Source organism: Schistocerca piceifrons, chromosome 5 (genome assembly GCF_021461385.2).
Source record: "Schistocerca piceifrons isolate TAMUIC-IGC-003096 chromosome 5, iqSchPice1.1, whole genome shotgun sequence".
Taxonomy (NCBI): domain Eukaryota; kingdom Metazoa; phylum Arthropoda; class Insecta; order Orthoptera; family Acrididae; genus Schistocerca; species Schistocerca piceifrons.
This window is the reverse complement of record NC_060142.1, coordinates 230,913,124-230,936,711: the sequence shown is the minus strand read 5'-3', so window position 1 is coordinate 230,936,711 and position 23,588 is coordinate 230,913,124. Positions and strand designations below refer to the sequence as shown.

Sequence of the window (23,588 nt, the reverse complement as noted above, 5' to 3'; positions counted from 1 at the left end):
ACAGAGAATTTGATGATGCGGGCTTAACATGTGCCATAATAAACGGTGAAGGCCTGTCACCCTTGACAGTGTAAAATGTGTTACATTGTTCCACTGTTGCACCAGAGCCAAGGAGGATGTAGATCTGTCCTGCAATGCCATTCAGATGAGGTGTTGACCTTCTCGGGGGAGGGGGGGGGGGTGGTCTGGGTGGTGTGACATGGTCCATATAATCGTGTTCTACAGCCTTCCGTGACCTCTTCTGCACACACCCATTGCACTGCAGAAACACTTTGTTTCCCATGAGCAGCAATGTCCTGGATGGATGCATCGCATTCTCTCATACCAATAATGCACCCTTTCTCAAACTCACTGATTTGATGGTACCATTTGTGCATATGTCTGCAAGGCATCCTGCACAGCTGCTCAAGTCACACTGATCCATTACCTTTGGTTTATAGTGACAGCCAGAGCTGCATGCACATTTTACCAGTAGGTGGAGTTGTGCCGCAATATCGATGTTGATCTTGAACCCGCAGGCCGACATGGTTTAAATGCTAATTGTTTGTGCAGAACATAATAATGTACATGTCCTGTGAATATGAACATCCTATCTCTAGTTGTTCAAAGTGTACTGTTTCTTCTGAACATGAGTGTATTTGTTACACAGCTCCCCTTTCCAAGTGTTCTGAGTACTTTTGTGAATGCCACTATAGCAAAGGATATTATTATTATTATTTTTGTTACTGTTATTGATTCTGAAAGCAAATCATACTTCACATCATATTTATTGTAATAATAAATAAGTTTGTCTAACGTGATTGCAGAGGTCTTACATGTACTCATTGTCTACACTTTAGCCAGGCTGATGCATTGCTGGTGTTGTACCACATTTACAACAAACTTTTTTCTCCTGGCTTCTGCTGTATCCTTGTTGTTCATTTGTTTGCCTGTACCCATGCTATCAATCTGTGAAACATATTTCTTTTCATGGTTTTCTCCTCTGACAGGATGCACAATTCTACATTTCACTAGAAAGTGTAATTAAGAAGTCTATCAAACTTAACATTATAGAAGATCTTATTAACAGGGATAATGATTGCAATTTAAGCCAGGTCTAAGATCCCACTAATCATCACATTCACTGAGAAAGAAAATACCAAGGAGCTGTTCGTGATAATGTCAAAAAACTGGTTGTTATATGGACAGCAAATAAATTTCATGGAATACAAGCGTGTAGACATGAAATCATCGCACTTCAAAGAGTGTACCTGGCACCAAGTGTCAAACATGGCATGACACAAAGAGTATTTCACTGAGTAGTTGGAGTCTGGGCAACAAGAACATGCTAAGAGAACTGTAAGAAGACAAGCTATGGGAACATTGTTCTCTAAATGGAAGGAAACCAGAAAACAGTGTCAGTACCATTACTTAATGTGCCTCATTTGTCTGCGGATGAAAAGTAACAATTAACTAATAATGAATTACTAGCACTGCACTTAATAATACATCTGTAAATAACTATGAACTTTCCTGACTGTGTATATAATTTATATATAAAATTCATGAGCATGAACCGTCTAGTTGTCACTTTCATAAATAATATCAGAAAGTTGTTTCTAAAATTTAAGGACACAGGGAAAATGAGTTAAAAGGACATTGTAAAATTTTATAATGTATTTGTTGAGGCAATACAGATTACACAAAAACACCAGAGTCTGATTTTTCTTGAAATTTTTTCTTAATATCATTCTTGAAAACATACAACCACATGATATTTCTTTGGTATCTGAGGGCACACACGAAATTTGTGTTGGGTGTGATTTTTAAAATTCAGTTTAACACTACATATGTAACATTTAGGTGTAAGGAATACACTTAATCCACACTTAGGAATTTGAAGAACAAAGTATTATTTTAAATTATTTGCAGCCAAAACAATGCCATTCTGCAGATCAGTTATTTTCATATTTAATGAGACTACCCTCAACTTAAACAGATTAATCCTGAGCCCCATCATGAGATTTCAGATCTTATAGTAATAAAGAGGTAGTACTGTATGAATATTGAGTTACATATTTATAAATGCTCATAATTTAGATTATTTCCTGCTACACCAAGAAAATACTGAATACAATAGGTCCATGGAAGTACTTGGATTAATCAGTAGACTACAAACACTTCAATAATCCAGAAACTCAAAGTTTTTCACTACATCCAATTTTTTATATAATTTAGACTAATACACAGCAATAATATAATATCCAAAGAAACTTTGGCATGCTTTGGCAAGCCTGTAGACTCAAGTAATGGATCTTCAACTTACTACCAGAGAATCAGGAGGACACCTGTCAAAAAGGACTCTTTGACCTGAGCTTTCCCCACAGGGGTATAAGAAAGTTTAGGGAACTGGCAAACAGATTTGGATTTGACATTTATCAGTTATGTTAGTTAAACATATTTTTGAATAAATAACACATACATTAAAACAATATGGCTATATTCAGTTCATAGCACATCAAAGATACATATCTGTTGAATCCATTCATTATTTTCACACACTTGTTGCATTTTCTCACAGAAATGTCTTGAAGTTCATATAAAACACTTATCTACAATAGACAATAAACACATTATAAACATTGATGACGGATTTGGTATATGAAACTTGTGTTGTTACTTAGGACAACATGCTCAATGAATATGACAGTGAAGAGCAACGTGAAGAACAGAGGTCTATGATGCTGAAACTGAGCCTTCTCCATCCTCTTCTACAAGATCAATAGAACAAGGCTCCATTTTCAGATCAGCAATTGTTGTTACACCCTGTGCTTCTTTTTCTTGCCAGAATCGGTAGTTTGTTTCAATGTAGTTCATCAGCTCAGGCATCTCAATGAAAGCTGTAGAATCAAGTAAGAAGAGAACATCAGTGAAAAGCAAACATGATTACATGCTTAAACAGTTAATCTAATTTAATGGTAGCATGTTCTGTGAACAAACCATCGTTCTAATTTTTCATCAGCAAGTTGCATGGTGAACATGATTCTTAACTGAAATCATAACAGACAATCATTTTACAGTGCTCAGTATCAAAATACACCTTTTCTCAATGTCAATAGAAAGAGGGTAGAATTACTTTACTAACAGGGCTGTTACGGTACACTGATACCTTCTGCATAGTAGTCAGATGGGAATTTTTGCTTTTCACATATTTAGATGCATGTATACATTATTGATAAAGACTCCTGGAAATTATGTTATGATTTCATAACAGGGATTTAACCTCTGCTGGATTTGTCTAAATTAATGTCCACCTACAGTCATATACTTGTATATGTTTTAGGAAATTTCAATCAATTAAAAAAAATCACAGACTTTCAATTTGTCTATTAAAGCACACAGACAATGTCAAAATGAACACTGTAAGAATCATCAAACTAGAAATTAATGGACACCTCTTATTACATATAAACACTACTTTGAAAAACACTGTAAATGACACACTCACTTGACATAATGTATGATTATAAATATGTGTCTGTTAGCAGCAATTACAGATGTGTTAGTACAAATACTATACAGACACAGCATAGCCAGTAGCTGTGATCATACTTGTTGAGGTCATGTTTCTGCTCTCTCAATCAACAGCTTAAAAAAATGTTGTGTTGTATTCATGCCACCCTTTGAAATAAGATTAACATACCTGTAACAAATTCTTCCATGCGTACTGAGACATTGATACGAAATATGTGTTCTAACAAGGTAAATTAATCACAATTTTATGAAATGTTTATAAAGTTTGCACTTTCACAGAGATAGGCCCGTATTTTTGTATGACAGAGAATTTTCTTAACATTTCACTACAGTGAATCAGTGTGGTTTGTATGGTCTTCGAGATACCATTTTAAAAATATCCCCTGACAGCAAGCTTATAAACAGAACAACATGCTGTGGACTCTTGCAGTTCAAAACCTAAGGCATTTAAAGGTTCCAAAAAGCAAGGAAGGCTCAGATAGCTGGGGTGGTGAGTATAAAAAATAGCTACAAATCAGACTGTTATAAGAACAATTTGATGACTATTGTAAAGTACAAAATTCAGCTGCAGCTGTGTCTTTGCTGTGATGCCCTGACACGTATGTAGTTAAGAAATCCCATCCAAATAAATTTAGACTTTACAGTAGCTTGTCCAACAGAATGTGTCTTTTGAAGTCATATTATTATTATTATTTTTGATTATTCCCATTTAAGAGAGTGTATGAACTTGAATTCCTTTATGATGATTGTTTATGTTTTTTCTGAGCCCAAATTTTCTTCATGTGTTCACTGTGTTGTTTCTTTTGCTCCGCTGTCTATTTGCATCCTGGTCTCTTCTGTGTTGTGGTATCAAATTTAAGTTTTTTGATGATGTTCCTGAATTCAGTTCTATTTTCTGCATCATTTACTGTTATGTGTGCTTGTCTGAGGTCCTCTTCAACTTCTTTTATCCATTTTGTTTTTCCCCTGCCTGAGTTGATGACTTTAAGAATTCGCTTTGAAATTCTGTTTTCATTCATCCTGTGGATATGTCCGTAGAACTGCATTCTTCTTTTCCTTATTGTATCCGTAATCTTGTCTGTGTATTTATATAATTCTTATGTTGGTCTCTTCTTCTAGATTCCTTGCTCTTGTGTCGGGCCAAAAATTTTCCTGAGAATTTTCCTTTCTTGTTTCTCTATTTCTTTGATTTTAGTTTGCCCACCTATTTGTGTTGTTTCAGATGCATACAGTGCCTCCGGAAGTACGACAGTGTTGTAGTGCCTCAATTTTGCGTTAATGGATATGGACTTTTTGTTATAATAGTTCCACGTGAGTTTATATGCTTTCTGTAGTTTTTTTATTCTTTCCTCATTGGCCTTTTGGTTGATCCCTGATGGCTGGATGATTTCTCCCAGGTTCTTAAAATGTGGTACTTGTACGATTTTCCCACGGGTTGTCACAATAGGCAATTTGTCTTGTGGAACTCTTTCTATGTACTGGGTTTTCTCATATGAGATTTGCAGGCCAGTTCTTTGTGCCATTTTGTGTAACTTCTCTATGGCGTTAGTGGCTTCTTTTCTATTATTTGTGAGGATTGCAAGGTCATCCGCAAAAGCTAAACACTTCACATTGAATCTAGTATCTTTTCTAATGCCAGTTTGGATTCCTTTGACTTCTTATGACTTTGAAGTCATATTATTATTATTATTATTATTATTATTATTATTACTGTTATTACTATTCTCAAAGACAGACTTTAGGAAAACTGCGTGAAGAGTTTGACAGAGCACTGAAAGACCTGAGTCGAAACAAGGCCCCGGGAGTAGACAACATTCCATTAGAACTACTTACGGCCTTGAGAGAGCCAGTCCTGACAAAACTCTACCATCTGGTGAGCAAGATGTATGAGACAGGCAAAATACCCTCAGACTTCAAGAAGAATATAATAATTCCAATCCCAAAGAAGGCAGGTGCTGGCAGATGTGAAAATTACCGAACTATCAGTTTAATAAGTCACGGATGCAAAATACTAACGCATATTCTCTACAGATGAATGGAAAAGCTGGTAGAAGCTGACCTCAGGGAAGATCAGTTTGGATTCCATAGAAATATTGGAACACGTGAGACAATACTGACCCTACGACTTATCTTAGAAGCTAGATTAAGGAAAGGCAAACCTACGTTTCTAGCATTTGTAGACTTAGAGAAAGCTTTTGACAATGTTGACTGGAATACTCTCTTTCAAATTCTAAAGGTTGCAGGGGTCAAATACCAGGAGCGAAAGGCTATTTACAATTTGTACAGAAACCAGATGGCAGTTATAAGAGTCGAGGGGCATGAAAGGGAAGCAGTGGTTGGGAAGGGAGTGAGACATGGTTATAGCCTCTCCCCGATGTTATTCAATCTGTATATTGAGCAAGCAGTGAAGGAAACAAAAGAAAAATTCAGAGTAGGTATTAAAATCCATGGAGAAGAAATAAAAACTTTGAGGTTCGCCAATGACATTGTTATTCTGTCAGAGACAGCAAAGGACTTGGAAGAGCAGTTGAATGGAATGGACAGTGTCTTGAAAGGAGGGTATAAGATGAACATCAACAGAAGCAAAACAAGGATAATGGAATGCTGTCGAATTAAGTCGGGTGATGCTGAGGGAATTAGATTAGGAAATGAGACACTTAAAGTAGTAAAGGAGTTTTGCTATTTGGGGACTGATGATGGTCAAAGTAGAGAGGATATCAAATGTAGACTGGCAATGGCAAGGGAAGCATTTCTGAAGAAGAAAAATTTGTTAACGTCGAGTATAGATTTAAGTGTCAGGAAGTCGTTCCTGAAAGTATTTGTATGGAGTGTAGCCATGTATGGAAGTGAAACATGGACGATAACTAGTTTGGACAAGAAGAGAATAGAAGCTTTCAAAATGTGGTGCTACAGAAGAATGCTAAAGATTAGATGGGTAGATCATATAACTAATGAGGGGGTATTGAATAGGATTGGGGAGAAGAGGAGTTTGTGGCACAACTTGACTAGAAGAAGGGATCAGTTGGTAGGACATGTTCTGAGGCATCAAGGGATCACCAATTTAGTATTGGAGGGCAGTGTGGAGGGTAAAAATCATAGAGGGAGACAAAGAGATGAATACACTAAACAGATTCAGAAGGATGTAGGTTGCAGTAGGTACTGGGAGATGAAAAAGCTTGCACAGGATAGAGTAGCATGGAGAGCTGCATCAAACCAGTCTCAGGACTGAAGACCACAACAACAACAATCTTGTAAGCAAAATTCTTTCACTTATTTTTCAGCCTCAGGCAACATGAATAATATCATAATCAGTTTTGACTTATCAGCAAGTCATCATGAGATGATTGGTTCAAAAAGCAAATACTATTTCCCATATAAGTTAGTCTGAATTTGTGATTAAGTTTCCTAGAATTGTATTACCTCCTTTTTTCTCTCTTCACAAACAAATCAACTGATTGTAAGTTGCTAAGAGGTCAAAACTAGTCCTGACACTATTTGTGTGACCCAGGACTGAAAATATAAAATAATTTTCAAAATTAATTCACTGAATGTGAGTTTCTCATCAGCTATATTAGGTACATATTTACTACCCAATAGTGGCATATGAAATTTGTGCTTGACTTGAACTCAGATTTCCCACTTATTGCAAAAGGTCGCTTTAGCCACTTCAGCTACTGGTGCATGCTCCCTCGACTGTCCAAAGCATCCAAAGACACACTGTCTTCATCCTTATACCATAGCCCACTGAATTCAGTATCTAAAACTTGCAACTTTACTTGGATTTACACAAGACAGAGAATTACACTATGAAGAATCGAGACCAATGTTGGTGTCATCTGTTGTCTGCCTAGGCTTGTGATACTTACATGCATGTCTTAAAGAAGAGACACAGTTGATGATCCACAGTCATACAAAATAATTTGAAGTTAATTTTCTGAATGTGGATTCCTTAACATGAGCTGTTTTAGGTATAGATCTATTAGCCGATAGTGCTTTGTGCTGGATCAGTACTTGAACCCAGAGTACATGAAATTAGTGAATTAATTTCAAATTATTTCATGCAGCTGTGTATTGTCAACAATGTCTGGTTTTTCAGACTTATATGTAAGTATTACAAGCATAGGCAGGCATACAACTTTACCAACGTTGGTCTTGATTCCTCATTGTCTCATTGTCCCCTTTGGGGGGTGATATTAGAGGGGCAGGAAAGAGGATAGGCAGATGGAGGACAGAGAGTAGTGAAGATGGAGGCTGGGGGGGGGGGGGGGGTGTCACAGGAAAAAAGAATATGTTGTGGGGAGCATTTTTGTCTGCACATGTCAGAAAAGCTGCTGATAGTGAGAAGAATCCAGATGGCACAGGCTGTGAAGCAGTCATTAAAGTGAAGCATATCATATTGTGGGGCATGTCCAGCACTTGAGTGGTCCAGCTGTCTCTTGGCCACAGTTTGGCAGTGGCCTATTATGTTGACACACAGCTTGTTAGCTGTTGTGTTCATGTAGAATGCAGTGCAGTAGTTACAGCTAAGTTGGCAGATCATATGCCTGCTAGCACAGGTGTCCCTGCCTTTGAAGGGGTAGGAGATGTCTATGACAGGATAGGAGTAAGTGGTAGTGGGAAGATGTATGGGATAGGTCTTGAATTTAGGTCCATTGCAAGGATATGAGTCATGAGGCAAGGAGTTTGGTGCAGGGGTAGAGTAGTGATGGTCAGGAATATTGCTTAGGTTGTGAGCATGATGGAATACCACTCTGGGAGGGGTAGGGAGGGTATTTCTTATTTCAGCACATGATGAGAGGTACTTGAGACCCTGGAAGAGAATGTGATTCAGTTGCTCCAGTCTTGTGTGGTACTGAATCACAAGAGAAGTGTTCATTTTTGATCAGGCACTGGGTTATTTGGCGGATGGTGGGTGACTGGTGAGACAAGACACAGGGGATCTGTTTCTGGATGGTTAGACTGTGTGGAAAGGATTTCTTGATTTGGAATGAGTGTCAAAATGGAGGTATTGTTTGTGGTTGGTAGGTTTGTTGTTTACAGAAGTACTGATGTAGTCACCTCTGAGGTAGAGATCGACATCGACAAAGGTGAACTGTTGGTCTGAGGGGGACTAGGTGTAGTGAGTGGGGGAGAAAGTGTTGAGGTTCTGGAGGGAAGTGGACAGAGTGTTCTCAAGCTCAGTCCCCATCATGAAGATGTCATCAATGAAAGTGAACCAGGTGATGGACTTGGGACTCTGGGTGGTTAGGATGGATTCCTCTACATGGCTTATGAATTGGTTGGCTTAGGATGATGCGATGTGGGTGCCTATTGCTCCATTGTTTGTAGGTCATACCTTCAAAGCAGAATTAATTGTGGGTGAGTACAGAATTGGTCATGGTGACCAGGAAAAAGGTTCTAGGTTTGGAATCAGTCAGGCACTGGGAAAGGCAGTGTTCAATAATGGCAAGGTCTTGGATATTGGGGATGTTAGTGTAGAGGGATGTGGCAGTGACAGTGACAAGGAAGGTGCCAGGTGGTAAATGAGCAGGACCTGTAGAGAGTCAGTGGAGGAAACAGTTGGTGTCTTTTATATAGGAAAATAGGTTAAAGGTAACAGGTTGGAGGTGTTGGTCCACAGTAACCAGCCACACTCATGTGTCCTGGCTGGTTGGGTTTATGAAGTTTAGGAAGCATTTAGAAGGCTGGAGTGCAGGGAGTGGTAGGGGTTATCAGGGGAAAGGTTCTGGGATGGATGTTAGGATTTGACAAGAAACTGGGGATGCTGCTGGATGCTCCATCAACAAAATGAAAGTGAAGGATGTAGGTTGCAAGTAAGATGGCGTCACGTATGGAAGTGTGTATAAACAGTTCCACGGAAAATGGCTACATATCGAGTATAAATTGTATTAAGTGCAATAACTACATCGCGATAGGTATCAGGTTATGTGCAGTGTCGCAAAAATGGATTCATGCAAAGTGTTTCAGAGGAACAGAAGAATGGGACACAAAATGTGACTGTGGCATGGAATGCTGCAATCTACTAATGGTAGCTTTGTCAAGATATGATAATTGCATAGAAGAAACTGTTACTGCATCGCTTCAGCAAGACCTTGTGCTTGCAAATTGTTACGTAAATAAGTTAGAGGAACTGATGAACCAACAGAAACGAGGTGATCTAAAAATGAGTGTAATGAAAACATACCAGCAATTCTCATTGCAAACAAAACTTCTACTCATAGTGAACAAAATCTTTCTGATAGAATGAAATCGTCAGTAAATAGAGTGCAATGAAAAACAGGTGATAAAGACACGACAGGACGAAATGTGAACTCAAAAAATAAGACAGGTGAATGTGAAAGTGAATCTAGATCATCTGTGTGTTCTAACGAGAGAAATGTTTCTTCAGAGTGTACTATAAAGCCAATGGGCCGAGGGCACTTGGAGAACAACAAATATTATGTCTGTGTATTAGGTGATAGTCATTCGAAGGGTGTGGCACAAATAATAAATGGTCAGAAGTCCCAATTTAGAGTAACAGACATTGTCAAACCTGGCACTCCCCTTAACGAAATAGTAAATAATTGTGAAAACTTAGTTAAGACTAGAACATACTGTGTGCTAATTGATGGAGCAAATGACATATACAAAAATGAAAGCCAACTAGTGACAAGGGCACTTCAAACAACTCTAAAAAAGCTGTCAGATATAAATTTAAAGGCTCTCATTGTAAGTGTGCCACATAGACATGATCTGATCGAGGAATCATGTGTAAACAAAGAAATAAAGTCAATGAATAATAAATGTAGGAAGATCTGCTGTGCTTTTAAGTGTGCAACTTTTGTGGATGCAAACAGCTCAGAGAGAAATCATTTCACGAGGCATGGACAGCAGAAGAACTATTATGGAAAAAAGATGATGGGTGAAAAGATACTAGAAGAAATAAGCCATATATCAATAGAAAAGTTCCCTAAAATCCCACTCCAAATGAGGGCAGAAGCAGAAGAAATGAAAACCTTAATAAGAGCAACATTTGCTGAAGCACTAAAAACATCAACATTTGCTGTAGTTAATATTAAAATGTCATCAGCTGCCACAGCTAGTATAAACAATCAATCAGCATCATCCATTTCAAATAGGAAAATCAACAGAAACAAGAAACCTGTGGTACAACAGGATTTTTGGTATACAGCCTTAATGAAAACTCCAAGTTAACAGTGTTAAAGGAAAGGAGAAATACCATGTGCTCACTCCCCTGTTCTAAAGATTATGACTCTAAATGTGCAGGGCCTCAAGAACAAATATTGTGAACTTGAACACCCAAGCTGATGTCTTGTGTATTACTGAACACTGGTGTAAGGACCATGAAATTAGTAGTATTCATATTAATCCATTTAAGCTGGCAAATCATTATAGTAGGAAAATTGCAAAAGGTGGTGGAGTCGGTATTTGACTTAGACAAGAGTTAGAATTTAAAAAGAGATGTTAAGCAGAGAACTTAAGTATTGAAAAGTTCTTTGAAGCAGGTGCTGTCAGCTATGTAGCCTGATGAAAAAAGTCATAGTGATAACAGTGTATAAGTCACCATGTGGAAACATAGAAGTCTTTTTTGATAAATTAGTATTGTTGCTCAGTACTTTTTCAAAAAACAACTTTGATTATTCTTTGCGGTGTTTTCAATATTAATCTTCCAGTTGAAAGTCAACAAAAAAGGCAGTTTTTGGGCATATTAAAGAGTTTCAACATGTCACCACATAAAAACAATTCAACTAGAATAACAAAGACCTCCAATGAACTCATAGATAACATTTTCTCAAATATGTCAACAACTGGCATAAAGGTAACAAACAGATTTAGGATTGTCTGACCACAATGCTCTCACTATTGAAATCCCTTTAAGGTCAAAGGAAGATAAAGGTGTAAATAATATTTACAAAAGAAACTTCTCTGTGGAAAGCTGTCATTAGTTCATTAAGTATCTTAGAAAATGAAAATTGGTTAGATGTTATGAAACAGACAAGTACAGATGAGGCATATAGCGTATTTGCATCGAATTATATGATGAACTTTGAGATGTGTTTTCCAAAGAAACTGACCAGAATCAAGTCTACTGGACACATAAAGTCAAGTTCTTGGATGACTCTTAGCATTAAGAAATCATGTGAAAACATGAAAAAACTCAATTCAGAGATGAGGGAGTGGGGAAATTGTGAGAAAAGAAACTGGGGTACCTATCAAAGATAAGGAAATTATTCTAAAAGATGAGGAGAATAAAATGACAGATAAATGTGCCATGCCTAATTACTTTTTAAATATACCCCAGACATTAAGCAGGAATTTTGGAGAGCAGATTAAGATAGCAGCACCCAAGGCAGCCAGCAATATGATGGCAGTCCCAACAAACAAAAAGGAAGTTTTAAAAGTGATTAAAAGTCTGAAGTCCAAGATGTCAGCTGGAGTACATGAGGTGCTAATAATACTAGTAAAGAAAACAGCTAATCAAATAGCGAAACCATTGGCGCACATAGAAAACTTGTCAATGGCTGAGGGCGTGTTTCCACAGCAACTGAAAATTTCCAAAGTCGTTCCCCTGTTGAAAAAGGGTGATAAGCTTAAAATAGAAAACTACAGACCTGTCTTACTTCTCCAAACTTTCTCTAAGGTTTTAGAGATACTAACAAAATATAGAGGCACACATTATCTTAATATCCACAATCTGATAAACAGTAATCAACATAGATTTCAAGCTGGGCTAAGTACCGAAACAGCTGTACTGGAATACAAAGAAGAAATAATCAGTAAATTGGAAGAGGGAAAAAGTGTAGTTGGGATAAATCTAGATCTGTCAAAAGCCTTTGACACTGTTGACCACAGCACACTTTTGGAAAAGGTTGAAGCCATAGGCATCAGAGGATCGATAAAAAAGTGGTTTAAGACGTATCTGGAAAAGAGGATGCAGGTGGTTGAAATTACAGCACTAAATATTAACCAAAAAATTAAACTAAAATCAGATCCAAGGTAGGTCACAGTAGGAGTACCCCAAGGAAGTTTATTAGGCCCCTTGCTGTTCCTCATTTACATTAATGATATTCAGGGGTCAGAGAGAAAAGCTAGAATCATGTTATTTGCTGATGATACTAGTTTAATAGTTAGTGATATGAAGCAGTCATTGCACAGTACTGTGGACCATGTCCTACAAGATATACAAAAATGGTTTAGTGCAAACAGGCTAACACTGAATGCAAAAAAAAAAAAAAACCTAATCATGTGCAATACGGAAAAATAAGTGAACATGATGACCTTAATCCCACCATGGAGGGCAAACAACTTGAAAAGAGTACAGTGTGCAAAATTCCTGGGTATGCACATTGATGAGAAAATAAACTGGAAGGACCATGTGCTGAGCTTAGCACTAAAACTAAATTCAGCATGTTTTGTATTTACAATAATTTCAAGAGTTTGTAGTAATAACTGTACCAGATTAGTATATTTTGGCTATTTTCAGTCCCTCCTATGGGATAGTATTCTGGAGAAAAACAAACTGTCTTCTAAATGAGGTTTTCAAATTACAAAAATGTGCTATTTGGATAACGACCCAGAGCCCACCTCAAACACACTTTAGGCCCCTTTTTAAAGCATTGAAAATTACAACAATTCCATCATTATACACTCTGAAATGTCTGTTGAAGATCAAAAGAAATCAGGACAAAATGAAAACCAATGCAGACTACCATAATTACAATACATGGCAGTGTAAAGATCTCCACTTACAAGCTGTAACAAGGACACGAAGTCAGAAACACGTATGTAATCAAGGCATCAAACTTTTAATGCACTAAAACATATCAAAGAGCTGGAAAATGAAGATAAATTTAAAACTGTTACAAAGAATCACATGCTTGACAAACGTTATTACAGTGTAAGTGAATTTCTATGGTCAACTGTATTAGAATATAAAGAACCACACACTTGACAAATGTTATTACAGCATAAGTGAATACCTCTGCACAACTGTATAAGAATATATGTTTAAATTAATGTGACAAATAAATTTACATCAATGAATATGTCTGTCAAGCACATAAGAAGATTAAGAACCACATGCTTAACAAATGTCGCTACAGTATAAGTGAATAGCTCTGCTCAACTGTATAAGAATATATGATATCATAAATGTGACAAATGAAATCACAGCATCAAGAAATAGGTCTGTCAAGCACACAAGAAATTATGTTATAAAACACTTATTAGTTGTATATTGTATTAAACATAAGATAGATTCATATGAATTCAGCATAGAAAAAAAAATAATTGTAAAGATATTATATAGTTGTTGAAATGTATCCTGACAAATCCTATATCACAAATGTGATCATTGGGATGACAATAAATAAATAAATAAAATAAGTTTCTGGAATGGGGTGACTCTGGCAGGGCTTGAAGGTGACAGCTGACATCTGATAGAGTCCTCTGCCAGGTAATGCCTGCAGTTCTTAACTACAGTGGTGTAACCATTGTTAGCAGGCTGGGATCAGTTCTTAGGTCATGGATTGTGGTTCTTTCTGTGGATGTGGCATTGGTTTCCATGTTGAGGGATTAAGGGAATGATGGTGAGGTAAGGTTCAAAATTAGGAAATTCTGGAAAGTTAACAGAGAGAGCTATGGGGACAGTGGGTGTGGATTGCAGTTGGATGGAGGAATAAACTGAGGCAGGCAGGGTTCAATACTGGGTTTTGATTGGTACATTTAGTGGCAAAAAAGTGTCTCCACTGGGACTGGGAGACGGAGAGAAGGTCTTTAATGAGACCAGCATGATTTGGGAGTTGGGCAAAATGTAAGGCCTTTGAATAATAAGGCTTCTGAAGGACAGGTTCATGACTATGTACTGGACCTGTATAGGCTCTGAGTTCTGCATGGTGGTGGGAAGGAGTTTATGAGGGTGCAGGAACTGTGGTAGGCCTGCAGAGCATGGTTTGGTGGCTGTGAGGGGAGGCAGGGGAGGTTTTATGAAGGCTCTTACAGTTGTGGTGGATAGTGGTATTCCAAGCTGGGAGAATGATGTGAACAGATTGGACAGCTGGAAGTGGATACACCAGTTCCTGCCAGATCATCAAATATAAGCACCGTTGGGCTTATATAGATAGGTGACTGTCTGTGGAGTTGACAATTTTCCCTTTGTCTCTATGGTAGAAGGGACTGGAAGGGTGGTGGCATACAGTCCTAGATCACCAGTCTTTGTGTCATTGTCCTGGATTAAATTCCAAACCTCTTGTGAAGTGAGGGCATGCAATACCTTTAATGGTGATCAGTCTGCTGCATGGGGATATTAATCTTGGTGGACCCCTTGGTGCTCCTAGAGAGGAGTAGGCTATGTGCCAGCACCAGGTTTCACATTGTTCTTCTCTCAGCATCTCCAACATGAACACAACACTACTGTAAACTAGTCTACACTACACTTAACAGATACACTTCCATACACAGCTCTCATACTCTGTGAAGTAAAGGTGCTTGTGGGTGCAGAGGACAGGAGGAACATTTCCAAATAGGTAGCAGAAACTACCCTTTGGGGTCTCCCAGATATTTATGCTGTACGATTTAACTTTACTTTGCTACTGGACAATTTTTTGAGGTGGTATTTTGGATGCTTCTATAGACCATGGAGGGCAAGGGTTTCAGTCTGGGAGATGGGATGTAGGAATTTGGTGTTGCAGAGTAGGAGAATTTTATGGATAGAGAGGAGATAGTGAAAGGAGGTTTGGGCCTGATTGGTATGGCTTTGCAGAACTAGATTGGTGAGGGCTATGAAATGATGGAATATGAACAAATAGAGGCCATTATGGAAGGAAGGACTGCAGATAGAGATGAGTAATTTCATAGCCATGCCACTGGGGGATCCCCTGAGTTAGGCAACAGCATAGGAACTGTTTGCGGGACTAGGTTTTGGCTAGGGATAGGGAAACATTTCTATGTTGGTGCAAATGGATGGAGATAGATCCATACTGGAGGATAAACAATGCATTAAACTACATAAAATCATGTTAAGATACATAAAAAATGGAAAAAAGATGAAAGTCATGAAGTATAGTGAAAAAAGATGGAAGCTGAGTAAGTAGGACCAATAGTAAAAAACAAAAATGAACTAAAATAAATGTGAAAATGGAATGATATCAAAGTGAAAAAGTAAATGCAAAGATGATAACAAAGTGGGGTGCAGAAAAGTGGGTCGATATGTATGAAGAGAGAAGGTCGCATGTGTAACTGGATTGTGTGAGGTCAGTAAGGTGCATGCTTGAATAAGGAAAAGGAGGCAGGAGGAAGGTTGTTAGGTATGAGATGCAACGACGTATGTATGGTACCCGAAAGATAAAGGAAAATATGTGAGGGTGAAGGGTTGTAGTGTGATCAATTAGAAGATACAGGAACGTGGAACACAAATTGCACCTACACTCTTCAAAGGTACATAGCTGTGTATTGAAACTTCCTGACAGATAAACTGCGTGCTGGACCGAGACTCGAACTCGGGACCTTTCCCTTTCATGGGCAACTGCTCTACCACTTGAGCTACCCAAGCACAACTCATAACCCATCCTCACAGCTTCAGTTCCACCAGTACCTTGCCTCCTACCTTCCAAAATTCACAGAAGCTCTCCTGTGAACCTTGCAGAACTAACACTCCTGGAAGAAAGGATACTGCAGAGACATGGCTTAGCCACAACTTGGGGGATGTTTCCAGAATGAAATTTTCACTCTGCAGCAGAGTGTGTGCTGATGTGAAACTTCCTGGCAGATTAAAACCGAGTGCTGGACTGAGACTCAAACTCGGGACCTTTGCCTTTCGTGGACTAGTGCTCTACAAACTGAGCTGTGAGGATGAGTTGTACTCAGGTAGCTCGGGTGCTCAGGTAGCTCAGTTGGCAGAGCATTTGCCTACAAAAGGCAAAGGTCCCAAGTTTGAGTCTTGGTCCAGCACACAGTTTTAATCTGCTAATCCACCAGGAAGTTTCATATCAGCACACACTTTGCTACAGAGTGAAAATTTTATACTGATATCTGTATTGTGTGCAGACAAGACTGTTGATAGAGGGTCGCTCAGAGTCAGTAGATACTTGGGTAGCTGAATGGCTCCTTCACTACCACAACATACTGTAAATTCCTTAATGACACTTCCTGGATCTACCTCAAACATAAGATGTCTTAATCACAGTAAAATTTTGAACAGTTGACGCCGAGACCATATATTCAGTTCTACAAGTAGAAAGTGCAATAGTTTTTTGTTTCCTGCTAGACCACAAAATTAAAGAGTTTTGCAATTTTATGCAAGAACCAGTTAGAGAGTGTCTGTCATTCAAGAAAATTCTAGTCCATAGTTCCTTTTAAACATCTAAACAATCTTTTTACTGAAAAATCAGTGAATCTTTTTAAAACAATGTTTATATCTGCTAATGAGATTTATAGTGAAACACATATCAGGTCTGGAGATTTGGGGTAGGTATAGAAAACATCCTACTACTTCTTGATATGGTACCTTGATATCACCTGATTCAACTGCTTCGAAGTCCAAACCAAGTTCAAGTGGTGTTGACAACAGCTTGAATTCACTCACTCCACATTTCTCCAGAATGATCCCATGTAATTTGCATGCCTAGGCATTAACTTATCTGTCCCAACATCTTTTATAAAAAAAAAAAACCTCCAAATAACTTTGAAATTGATGCAAAATCTGTCACTTGAGAATAATAGCATTATCATCAACATATAGAGCTATGATGACTAGTTTGGTGCCATCTCTGTGAAAATGGATACATGGATCAGTGTTTGATTTGTTCAATTTCAGTTTTCTTAACATGTAATCGATTTTTTGATTCCAATTCCTACCAGCCAGTTTGAGTCCATAAACAGCTTTCTTCAGCCTCCATACTTTTCCAGGAGTTGCAAAATTTTCTGGTGGAATGACGTAAATTTCTTCATTTAATTCTCCATAGAGATAAGAAGTAGTGATGTCAACATGGTCGATCTCCAGGTTCTCTTGAACTGCCATAGACAAGACACATCTAACAGATGCATGCTTGGCCACTGGTGCGAAGGTTTCCTGATAATTAACACCTTGAATTTCACTGCATCCTTTTACCATGGTGTACTACTAGTCCTAGGCTTTATTTTTCATACCCACTTACAAGGGGAAGGCCTCAGACACAGCCAACCGATTCGGCTCAAATTTTGCAGGTCGCTTGTGTACAACCTAAAACGAAGGAATCTAAGATATTTTGGGTCAACACACCCGCAATTTTGAGAAAATCATCCCTAAAGGTTATGACGCACAATCGACTCAAAATTGCAGGGATTGATTGATAATTGTAAACAGAGCATTTTTCATCATCAGGTATGGGGTCTGCAACGCAAACTTTTCCAGAAATTGGGGAAAGAATCTTTTACAACTGCCGCTTCTGTACCCTTATGGAAAATTCTTTTCACCGGTAGTGGCGATAGCGTAATGGCCAAGGTAACTGGCTGGTAATCGGAGAACATGGATTCGAATCTCGAAGAAACCTTGCGGATGTTATTCTTTTCATTTGTGTGATAACGATAGGAGGGTTAATAAGGTAAGTAAATCAATAAGGAATGATAATAATAAGGTAGGCAAACTAATTTCCCAAACGCCGTGTGTTAGTAAAGTATTAAACTTTTAAGCCTTGTCACATGAAAACAACTCCGATTAAGAGTGCTGCGAATTCCTCACGAGGGATCAGAGATAGCCAACCGCATGACGCTTGTTTACATCGAGGCATGGGATGGAATGCACGGGACAGAATGCACGCGGGGAGAGTTATGTTGTCCCAGTTGCCTCTTCGTCATTTCATAGTTGTGAACCTGGAAGAGTGAAGGTGTCCAGCACGAGCCTTATAGAAGTCAATCGGAAAGAGTTGTTTTCCGTCATTAGGCTGCTGCGAACCTCGTGGATACATGTAGTGATTTTTCCATCGTTAATGCGCCGAATGAAATACATTTTGTGAATGAATACAGTGTTCTTCCATAAGTAACATATGACGAGTCCTGTAAGTAGTTTGTAGTAATTAGCTCGTCTGTTTATGTTGTAGTAACTAATTATTGTTTTTTGTGTCATATCTTTCAGGTGCATAATCTGAATAACGGAGGATGTACACCCTTCGACTAACGCTGTAATATATAGTTAGGAGCCTGTCACAGATGATGGCAAGCGGGAAGTTACCGACGCTGTGTCTTGGTTTGTAAAAGTGTTGCAAGACAGATGCATTATCAATGCACTACGGGAAGCAGGCAGTTCTATTTCTCGGCGTTCCAGATTGATAGGAGTGGCTATCATCGAGCGGTTTTTGGCACTGACAAACGAAATGACTTTTGTTGATACTGAAGTACTATACCATGAAGACGAAGCAGAAGGTGATTCAGTGGAAGATATCCTGACTAGTGAATCGCAAAATGGTCATAACACTTTGGAAATCTCCACGTCACTGGGAATATGTGCTTCATCTGTTCCCAATGAGTACCACGAACTGGTTACTAAACGTTTGAACTATGGCGCTATACCCCTTGAAGTAAAGGCCTTCCCCTTGTTAGTCTTGAGTGTCTTTTGTCCCCTGAGTAGCTCTACTTCTTTTATGTGTTATTAGGAACTAAAGATGAGAATTCTCTCTTCATTACCTTTTCCCATTCTTCATTATTTGTCCCTTCCAAGGCTCCTTTGACATCAATGTCTTCACTTAGAAGTCCTTCTTTCAAACAGTAAGTAAAATGATCAGGCCATGTCTTGGGTTTTTTTTTATGTGTTTGATCTTTGAGGTGTAACCTCTTGAACTATGTTTTGATTCTCATGACCCACATCTTGAGCTTCAGTTTCTATTGAATCACTGTCAAAGCCATAAAAGGGTTCATTATCACTGTCCTCTGATTTAACTTCTCCTTCAGTTTCCAAAATACTGATGTAGAACTGCTTTTTGTTCCAGTCATAATACATTTGTGGTCTTAGGTTCACCTGACTTTGAACTTGAAAAATTACCATCCTCTGCTGACAATTATCTGCCCAATCTCCCCTTTGGCTGCCTGACAGTAGCCTACAAATGTCAACTTCTGTGACTTCTCATCCCATTTCTTGTGACGGGATTTTGGAATGTGAACCAGCCAAAAATTCTCATATGTGATGAACAAGGCTTTCTTCTATGCCAGCGTTCATATGGCACCTTTTCACCAAGCGTGGTGGATGGTGAATGATTTGATAGGTATTCAGCCATAGACACAGCTTCAGTCCAATACTTCTTTGGTAGTTTCACATCAAACATTATGGTATGAGCCTTTTCAACTAACATTCTATTAGTTCTCTTAGCAACACCATTTTTATGTGGACTGTAACATACTGTAAGCTGCTGGATGATACCTTCAGAAGTCAGAAATTCTTTTAGTTCATCATTGATGTTCTCCTTTCCATTGTCAGACTGCAACTTCCTGATATTTCTGCCTATCTTCTTTTCCACCACAGCTTTGAAGTTTTTAAATATGTGTTACCTCAAATTTTTTCTTCAAGAAATAAATACACTTGGATCTTGTAAAATCATCAATAAATATGGAAAAAATAGGATTTCCACCAATAAACACTGTCTCCACTTGTCCACACAAGTCAGAATGTACTAAGTCTAATACTTGTTTAGAATACCTTTTGCTAGGTTTGAATGGAAGATGTGACTGTTTTCTCCCATGATGCACAGCTCACAGGGATCCTGAATCACAATATCTTCATTTAGTTCTGTTGAAACCATTGACAACTTTGGCATACTTTTGTGATTTATATCTTCTAGCCTGCAAAACCACAAGAATCCACTATCTTTTGTACGGCAGCACTCCTTCATTTTACTTGTATTCAAACAATAGTTGCCATTCTTACACAATACTTGGGCAATTAATTCATCTTCTGCATCAATAAATGTGAAAGCTTCCTAAATACCTGTCTGTCATTGTTATTTTTTGACGAGCTTCCTCCTTTTTCGTCCTTGCTAGAACAATATTTAGCAGTATGATTCAGTTTGTTGTAATTGTAGCATTTAATAACACATTTTGTAGCCCTCATCTTATTTGTATGTAGAGCAGTTTCTTCACTTCCATTTGCATCTTTGGGTTTGACATCTTGTGAAAGTTTCACTTTAGTAGAATCTTCCGGGATACATGTGCCACTGATTTCAAGTACTATGATCATAGGCTGATAATGATCAGGTAATTCAGCCAGGACCAAAGTTCCTATCCACTCTTCACTCACTGCAAACTTCATTTCATTTCATTTTAATCTAAAAACCAGCAGCCTCAGTTGCAGAGTTTACCTAGATTTACCTAGGTTTCAGTCGGGTTAACCCAACCTTCATCAGAATAAAAGTAACTACCATTTGTCCATAGTGGACATCATAAAGCTAAAACTACAAATTCATAAATTATTGTCAGACTGTAAAAACTTACCTGAAACTGCCTTGACCCCACTTCGTGACCGCGATGCAGCAGCCACGAGTGCTGTACTGGAACTGACCGTAGCGTCATGAGGCCCGCCTAGGCAGACACAATACCTTGCACCTGCACATAAACTGTGTGATGGGTACTTGTTGGGACAAGATGCGAACCTAACTCCTGACTTTGAATGTACTAGTAAAGTGAAATAAAAGAAAGGTACAGCTGAGGAAAAGGGCATATACAGGGTGTTTCAAAAATGACCGGTATATTTGAAACGGCAATAAAAACTAAACGAGCAGCGATAGAAATACACCGTTTGTTGCAATATGCTTGGGACAACAGTACATTTTCAGGCAGACAAACTTTCGAAATTACGGTAGTTACAATTTTCAACAACAAATGGCGCTGCAAGTGATGTGAAAGATATAGAAGACAACGCAGTCTGTGGGTGCGCCATTCTGTACGTCGTCTTTCTGCTGTAAGCGTGTGTTGTTCACAACGTGCAAGTGTGCTGTAGACAACATGGTTTATTCCTTAGAACAGAGGATTTTTCTGGTGTTGGAATTCCACTGCCTAGAACACAGTGTTGTTGCAACAAGACGAAGTTTTCAGCGGAGGTTTAATGTAACCAAAGGACCGAAAAGCGATACAATAAAGGATCTGTTTGAAAAATTTCAACGGACTGGGAACGTGATGGATGAACATGCTGGAAAGGTAGGGCGACCGCGTACGGCAACCACGGAGGGCAACGCGCAGCTAGTGCAGCAGGTGATCCAACAGCGGGCTTGGGTTTCCGTTCGCCGTGTTGCAGCTGCGGTCCAAATGACGCCAACGTCCACATATTGTCTCATGCACCAGAGTTTACACCTCTATCCATACCAAATTCAAACGCGGCAACCCCTCAGCGCCGCTACCATTGCTGCATGAGAGACATTCGCTAACGATATAGTGCACAGGATTGATGACGGCGATATGCATGTGGGCAGCATTTGGTTTACTGACGAAGCTTATTTTTACCTGGACGGCATCGTCAATAAACAGAACTGGCGCATAGGGGGAACCGAAAAGCCCCATGTTGCAGTCCCATCGTCCCTGCATCCTCAAAAAGTACTGGTCTGGGCCGCCATTTCTTCCAAAGGAATCATTGGCCCATTTTTCAGATCCGAAACGATTACTGCATCACGCTATCTGGACATTCTTCGTGAATTTGTGGCAGTACAAACTGCCTTAGACGACACTGCGAACACCTCGTGGTTTATGCAAGATGGTGCCTGGCCACATCGCACGGCCGACGTCTTTAATTTCCTGAATGAATATTTCGATGATCGTGTGATTGCTTTGGGCTATCCGAAACATACAGGAGGCGGCGTGGATTGGCCTCCCTATTCGCCAGACATGAACCCCTGTGACTTCTTTCTGTGGGGACACTTGAAAGACCAGGTGTACCACCAGAATCCCGAAACAATTGAACAGCTGAAGCAGTACATCTCATCTGCATGTGAAGCCATTCCGCCAGACACGTTGTCAAAGGTTTCGGGTAATTTCATTCAGAGACTACGCTATATTATTGCTACGCATGGTGGATATGTGGAAAATATCGTACTATAGAGTTTCCCAGACCGCAGTGCCATCTGTTGTTGAAAATTGTAACTACTGTAATTTCGAAAGTTTGTCTGCCTGAAAATGTACTGTTGTCCCAAGCATATTGCAACAAACGGTGTATTTCTATCGCTGCTCATTTAGTTTTTATTGCCGTTTCAAATATACTGGTCATTTTTGAAACACCCTGTATGTTATCCTGTGCAGAACGTACTTAGATCGACTATCTTAACATTTATGAAGTATTTGTTAATCATGATATGAGGAAGACATCACCTGATTACAACGTATGGCCTCTGCAGGAAAATTTTGTGCTTAAGCACAAAGTTTAATCACCTAAAAAGAACTTAGGAGTGGGAAGGATAATATAAAGCCAACATTGTCATTATTATGACTAGGTCCAAAAAATTATTTTTTGAGACGTAAGTGTTAAGCATTTGCTTAGCTTTGGTTACAGCATGTCAACATCCTAATGACTTAGCATACAAATGGTCATGAATGAACTTATAAACAAGTCTACATCTAATCTATAACATCCAACAAACAGGCCATATAAAAGAGATGGTCATTATTCAAAATTAGCATTTTGACCTGAAATGGTCTAGAATCAAGTCAAAATAAACTAATGCATGTGCCTGATTGAGCTTCATGATGAAGTTATGGTTATGAGTTACAGAAAACACTAAAGTAGGAGATAATGTGGCAGCAATGCGGTACTCAATTTGTCTTCATGGAGGTGATCCACACACATACTGTAACAACTGTGTGTGGAACACTACCATCATAATTCAGACCTGGTGACCACTGCCATTGAGCATAGGGAATAACAGCAGAATTATATTGAAAACTAAAGTGTGACTTGGTGAACATTGCTCTGGTCAACACACTTAAAACTATTGACCAACAGAGTTCAATTATGCTCAAAGCTAAAGTGTGACTTGGAGAACATCGCTCCAGTCAACACACTTAAAATAACTGACCGATAAAGGTCAATATGTGCTTAAAGAACCAGTCCAAACTATGGAAGGATGACA

The 23,588-nt window shown here is 38.7% G+C and overlaps 1 protein-coding gene across 2 annotated transcripts in view; it reads right to left on the bottom strand.

Moving 5' to 3' along the window:
- Positions 1-1,642: 1,642 nt before the first annotated feature.
- LOC124798448 (high affinity cAMP-specific and IBMX-insensitive 3',5'-cyclic phosphodiesterase 8A) overlaps positions 1,643-23,588 on the bottom strand; it is a 1,735,971-nt gene continuing 1,714,025 nt past the window's right edge. For both annotated transcript variants that reach the window (XM_047261866.1, XM_047261867.1), the window contains exon 20: positions 1,643-2,879. In XM_047261866.1, the coding sequence (XP_047117822.1) occupies positions 2,716-2,879 (164 nt within the window). In that variant the 3' untranslated portion in view covers positions 1,643-2,715. The remainder of the gene's footprint in view (positions 2,880-23,588) is intronic.